The sequence below is a fragment of the Lactuca sativa genome, chromosome 9, assembly GCF_002870075.4.
Source record: "Lactuca sativa cultivar Salinas chromosome 9, Lsat_Salinas_v11, whole genome shotgun sequence".
Classification (NCBI taxonomy): Eukaryota; Viridiplantae; Streptophyta; class Magnoliopsida; order Asterales; family Asteraceae; genus Lactuca; species Lactuca sativa.
In genome coordinates, this window is record NC_056631.2 from 138,579,592 (window position 1) to 138,586,495 (window position 6,904).

The 6,904-nt window shown below is 35.5% G+C and overlaps 1 protein-coding gene across 2 annotated transcripts; it reads right to left on the minus strand.

The window, feature by feature from the left end:
- Positions 1–404: 404 nt before the first annotated feature.
- Positions 405–5,825, minus strand: LOC111912513 (putative RNA polymerase II subunit B1 CTD phosphatase RPAP2 homolog). 2 transcript variants are annotated; one of them, XM_023908243.3, is made up of 6 exons: positions 5,002–5,825; positions 2,888–3,391; positions 2,619–2,740; positions 1,839–2,093; positions 1,503–1,661; positions 405–695 (listed from the first exon to the last, which is right to left on the minus strand). In XM_023908243.3, exons 1-6 carry the CDS (start codon positions 5,594–5,596, stop codon positions 591–593), a joined length of 1,740 nt encoding a protein of 579 aa, XP_023764011.1. In that variant the 5' UTR covers positions 5,597–5,825; the 3' UTR covers positions 405–590. The 2 variants fall into 2 exon arrangements, with proteins under 2 accessions (XP_023764011.1, XP_023764010.1); XM_023908242.3 differs by having other exon boundaries at positions 2,619–2,788; positions 5,002–5,821.
- Between the last annotated feature and the right edge of the window lie 1,079 nt (positions 5,826–6,904).

Genomic DNA, 6,904 nt, shown 5'->3' on the forward strand with positions numbered 1-6,904 from the left:
TATTTATTTTTTAGAATGATTTTCAAGGTTTCATTAGCTTTCATATATATAACATTTTTATTTTTTATTTTGAAAACGGTTTGAATCGATATGATAGATTCTATCTATGCGTTTTGGATTTAAATTTAATTTTTCTTTTATAAACTTTATATAACTACTGATAAAATGTAAGTGAGAAAAAAACTCTTTTCATTTTAACAGTCCGCAAACTTTAAAAACAAACAATCTTACAAACTACTAATGTTTGGTTCATCTCTTGTTCTGCAGAAAACTGCAAATGTGATCCGCAAATGACAAACTTTTACCTCTTACAAAACAAACACCTAAGAGAATAAACGGAGATAAAGGAAGGCATAAGAAGATTGAGCAGTGAAAGCTTCAGTTTGGAATACAAAAGCAACAACTTAAAAGACATAATATGTTTTGCTTGTTCATTCAATTTAAGCTTTCAATTAATGGCACGATTTTTGATGACTACATATGTAAAAACATGTAAATAAAATTTGAGCATATCATCAAAGAAACACATGCTTGAAGAGAAAAAAAAACTTGGATGAGAAACGTATCATCAACAGAAAGGAAAGGAAGAATTAGCCTCCACTTTGTGTAGCCAATTGAGGGGCTCGTCCTAGCGGAATGATCAAATCCTTTAACAACTCATATTCCTCGCTACTTATCTGAGCATCATCAAACACCTGCTCAACCACAACCACAACCACATAACAAATTATTAGGGATTTATTTGCATCATCAGTTTCCAAATAAAAATCAGAAAGATACAAGAGAGTCTTGAATTTTTAAAGTTGGTAACCACTATCACAACACAACAATTTACTTTCAAGTTTTTTTCTCGGTGTACTTGCAATTTTTATTTTTATTTTTATTTTTATTTTTCTTATAAGGACATTATTATGATTGTTTATTATAGTTTGAAAAATTAACCAAACCAAATTGTATATACCCCTGTGGTTTTTGCTATGGGTAAAGTTTTAAAGGAAAAATATAATATAAGAAATAAAACGCAAATCCTTGTTTTTACATGCACATCTCCTATATAACTCGGGGAAGTTCATTTCTTTCCCTCTTACAGTTAGAGATTGTGTTACTTAAACTAGAAATCATACCCCCTAATTTATCTAGCTCTGCTCCATATCACAGTGACAGGGACTGTGAATGAATGGTAGATATCCATAACAAATTCAAAAATATCCCATATCTAGGGAAGGACACAAGAGCAAAAACTAGTTAAAGTTTCTAAATTTTATTATGTTTTGAAAAGGGAAAATATAGAATAACAAACACACTAACAATCTTATCCACTCAATTATTTTTTTATCATACTTATAAGTTATAATAATAGTGATAGTGAAAGTGAAAGCGAAATAAATAAAAGGTTAACATATAAAGTGATGTGGTTGCTTTTCTGTATGTTGCTCTAAAATGCAAGGTGTAAAGTTTTTGTATACACATAATATTTTGAATGTCATTATCCTGAAGTTCACCTTTTGAAAGAACCTTCTTTTATTTGCCAAGTGTGGGGTCATGGCAGGAATCCGGGAGACAGAAAGAGCATCAACAAACAAAAGAACAAACACCTGCCATTGTTTCATTCTGAGAGGTGGAAGTGCATCAATAAAAGACATGGTGTCCAGTAAACAACCCTGCCAACGAATAATTGTGATTCATTCAGTTTTAACTTTTAAATGTATTTAGATTTATTTTTCTAAGAAAAAAATTATCCAATTGTAGCAAATGGCATCCATTTTCTGGAAAAAGATGGAAAGCAATAAACATGATTGAAAGAATGATAAATGAAAGTAGGTAGTAATTATATTTACCATCATGGATTCAATAGTAGAAACGGGAGTGGGAAGTCTGAGATGACGAACAAGTCCAGGCAAAGCTCGAGAAAGACAGCCTGCGAGAGTTGTCTTAATTTCAGCAGACCGGCCATCTGCCAATACAACTATCCGCGGATACTCCCGCCCATTAACCCATGCATAACAACTATCATCACCTCCATATACATACGCCAAAGTAGATGAGGAAACCCATGCAAACAAAGACATGAACATTCTTGCAAATGGTGATAGCTGAAACTCAGTGGAATTTTTTGCATCAGAACAAATAAGGGTGTGGGTGGGGTTATTAAATCATAGCATTCTACTTTCAATTTTCAATTTTTTTCTCACTACAGACACATTATACATTGAAAAATCTATAACAGTGCTTTGTAATTAATTGTATTTGGATGGCTCAACTCGAGACCGATTTTAAACGAACCTATGTCATTAATTAAGCTCCTAAACGAGCCTATATATAATATTATATAAAAACATATTGGGGGAATTAGGGATTTAAGGTATTAATAAATGAGCTTCTTAACCAGCTTAAGCTTATTTAGACAAAAAACGAGCCGGGCTTCTATAATTCTTTACGAGCTCTGTACAATAAAGCTCGAGCCTTATATTAACTTAAACGAGCATGGCTAGGCTCGGCTCGTTTGCAACCCTATGTAGTAGGATGCTGTAATAAAGAAAGAAAGAAATGGAAGAAGAAGGTTGCTCTAGTTCTTGCACTTAAAGTAAAGTATAGAAGAATGTTGAAATTGTAGTTACATCTAGGACAAATTCCTCTGGTGGAGCATCAAACCAAGAATCCTCAAAGGAATCGAAGACGTCGGACTCTGTGATACCGGTTTTTTTGGGCCATTTCAATCGGGTTGGTTCTGCTTCTGCTTCTGCACCATCACCAGGAGGTGGCAGGATTACAATTCCAGCTTCAGAAACTGGTATCAAAAGAAAGAGTAGTAATGGTATTTATAAAAACCAAAATTTTAGGATGTTTGTTTTGTTATTAGACCAAAAAAAAAGTGAAACTTACTTACCAGCATCAGGAGCATCAGATTCCCCGGAAGCAACGGCTTCTGCAGCTTGGCTCAGTGCTGCAGCACAGGCTTCTGCTGATGCAACTCGGAATGTATGCTCAGGATCAGGATCATTTCCACTGTATTCACACAGTGTTTGATCATCAGCCCAACTCACAGACCTATTTGTCCTACTTGAGGATTTCAGAGATGATTTAAGCCCCCCAACACTACAACTTGGCTCAGAGGAACCAATCTTTGCCTTGTTACCATTTTCACTCTCTTCATCATTTGATGTAGTAACCTTTTTCTTTTGCACATTACATGACGATGATGATGATGATGATGATGATGTTTTCATCTTATCTTTATTATTATTATGGCTCATTTTCTTTCTACTATTACTACTAGTTTTTGTTTCAGCTCCTTTTCCTTTAGATATGCTATATCCATCATCTTGAGTAATTATGGTACTCATGAAATCCATCTCGCCAAAGATGCTCTCTTCTTCCCTTTTTGGCCTCCCTGAAACAGATACCACAAAATGAACATCAACAGCCTGCATTTCTTACAAGGACAAACTATGTCACTTCTTTAGTTTGTTTTGCTTATACCCATCCTTATGTACACAACCCAGGCCCAGCCCACTTGCTGCCATGACATGGCACCAGCACCCACAATTTCAGTACATACATGTATTCTTCAGTGAAATGTAAATCTAGAGGCATGCACACACACACACACACACATACATTATATACAGCACTGGAGAAACAGATCTTGAAGTCAACCATAGCAACACCATATGTGATATGTCAGATATATATAAAGATATGGTTTTCCACAAAAAAGGTCAGTTACTAGATTACCATAAAACAAATTCCAAAAGCATATTTATTACCAAATACGGAGAAGAATTTTCAAAAAAATGTGTATGCATCTGTGTCTTTTCTTTTCTAGCCAATTAGCTTTTAGTCTATTTTCTTTAGTTTTCTCAAATTAGTCATTGCCTTTTCCTCACACCCAATTCAAGAAAAAACCTAAAGGCTATTATTATAGACTCTAACCAATCTGAAATGTATCGGCTTTGGCATTCTTACTGATTAGAGAAATCTGCCAGCACCTGGTGACTCACTGCCTGACATTTAGACCATATAATCCAAATTAAGTTGAACTTGAAATGAATCAAATAGTCTAATTTATCTCACCCAAGATAGAGTAAGCTATACCTCTGTATCATACTTGAACAAACTATTCTAGTTTTTCTCTATAATAACTAATCAGAAGCACACTCACAGATTGGTATGATATCAATCTGTTTCAGTAGGAAACAATAATGACAAAATTGATTTCAATGATTCAGAGAGGAAAACTTTCATTCAATTTCAAATAAAGACCGAAACAAAATCAGAGAACATTTAAATGATCATCTTCCTGCCCAAGCTTACAAGCCGATTTCTAATTCTCAAAATGATGAATTACATCACACCCAATCTGTAACTATATAGTATTATTCTCTTATTCCCTTTCCTCTCATGCATCATTGACCTTCCTCCACAAATGTCATTGTCAGCCACGTGTCCCACTCATATGTGATTCCTTCTCTTGTATACTTACTATCCAAGGAGGCTAATGGTGTGAATCTTATCACAGACTCAGATAATGTAATAAGTGGCTTCAAAGTGTCTCCCATTATGTGGAAGTGGAACAATTTTTTACTAAGCTCCTAGACAACAATGCCTTAAACAGCAATGCTTTAGTGACCAATACATCCACTTGGTGCTGCTTAAGGTATTGCTTACAATTAGAATCCTTGGAAACTTTTATACACCAAAAAACTAATTATAGAGATTTTGTCATTGTATTTCATATACCTTAAACAAACCAAAAATTGAAATGGGAAATTATAGTTACTTGATCAGCATAATATATTAGTGATATAACTATTTGGAAGTGTAAAGTTCTAGAGAGCCTTAAGAAACACTGGTGAGACGTGAGAGACAGACTATCTGAGAATTTTATAGTCACGAAGGTAGGTACAGGCGTACAGCTATTCCAATCGCATATAAATTGCTAACTTTATGATAAAGAGAAAAAAAACGATCAGCAATCAACTAAAACAATTCATCTCATACCCGGTTTATTTTTTGAACTGCGTTCATGTTGTGGAATATAACCCTCGATTGCATTTGAAGGGCCAATCCATTCCTCCAAAGACACGATTCCGCCACCAACACCTCCATCTTCCTTCTCCTTAATTGACAAGTTACGCAATCCAAAATCACCACTGTCCCCCAAACCCTCTTCAGCCTTCACGCTCAAACCGTCAAACAGCCTAACCACCCTATTGAGTTTCGCTGTATCAATAACCAAGGACCGTTCATCCTGCAAACTTTCAGCATATGCCCGGCTGTCAACTACGCATTTTGTCGAACAGTACATACGCATTTCTAAAAGGTCGTAAACTTTGTGCTCTTTCAGAGAAATATGATATCTGCCCTTAACTGCAGCTTCTCCCGGAGAGGGTAATGAGTTGGGGCAAAGCGGGTAACCACACATTTGAGCAATTGATCTTTCGGTCACAACGTCGTGATAATCCGACTTAGAGAGCAAAGATCCAGCTACGAATAACTGGGTTTCAGATTTGATACCTTCTAACAGACATAGTTGTAGCTTGTGTACCACGTCTTTCATAGCTACCGGTGATGAGGATGATGATATATTTGACATGTTTAAATTGGTTTTCCTTTTATTAATCTAATCAGGGTTGATTGGTATGTAGAATTTGGGGAGACGAGACGAAGTGATTAATCCGTTTCGATTGATCCTTGGTTTATATCATAACAGACCGACTTCAATAGATGGGTAGACTATATATATCAGGCATATTACCAGTGCTACTAGCCCTAGGGCATTTACGCTCGGTTCTCTGGTGAAAAGAAGCTAATCTCATAATTTAACAAGGCGTCATCCGAGTCATCGGGTCAATTAAACCCATGTTTTTGGATCAGTGCACCAGGCGAACACACATATTGGCATATTGCTCTTGCGCCTTATTTTCAGATTTTTTTATTATTCTCGGGCTAACCCCAATTCCTTTTAGGGTCGGGCTAAGCCCAATTCCTTTTAGGAGGAAGATGACAACCACATATCAGGACCGATCTTAAAAATTGCCTAGGGACTACACCGACCGGTTCTAGACCGCCAATCTCCAATCGACCCAAGCAAGGTTGTTAAATGCATTAAATCTCGAGAAGTCTCGGTCTCAAGCTGATCTCTAATGACTAATGAATTGGTCTAAATGGAAAAATTATAAACATATAAATCCAATATATCATTAAGGGTGTTCAAAAATATCCTAATCATAATTTTTGATATTTGGGTTTCCGGATATATAAAATTTTGAGTGAATTACACAGATTGTTCATGTGTTTTGTGGTAACTTGTGCGTTTGGTCTTTTATTTTTTTTTTTTTAACTTGAACCACCCTTATGTTTTGTTTTTATATCGTATTTGGTCATTAATAGACCTAAAATGACTATATTACCCATTATGCATTTATTTTTAGTTAATTTATTATTATTGTTCTTATTTATAAATTAAATAAAAAACAAATAAGGTGCACAACTCAAACCCTGGAACATGCAGGTCTTTTTTCCTCCCAACCCTCTCTCTCATGTCGCTCTCACAAAAACAATTCACCATCAGTTCAAATCTGGCGATCACCTCTAGTTCCGGTGACCATGACAGCCACCAATATCGAGTTTTAGAACCCCCAAAAACTCTAAAACCAAATTCCCTTTTGAAAATATCGAGTTCTAGAAACCCACTTCCAACAAGAAAACTCTAGATCTAGACGATACATTGGTTGTTTCTAACGAACCATTGTAACTCTAAAAGCTTACAACTTCTTTCCACCTTTATATTGGGGAAGAAAACCGTTTTCCAGATGGTAGTTTAGATCGGGTATAAAGTCGTTTTCAGATAGTAGATTGCAGGCAATGGATGGGACTAAAGTTGAATCGATGGTGGTTCAAA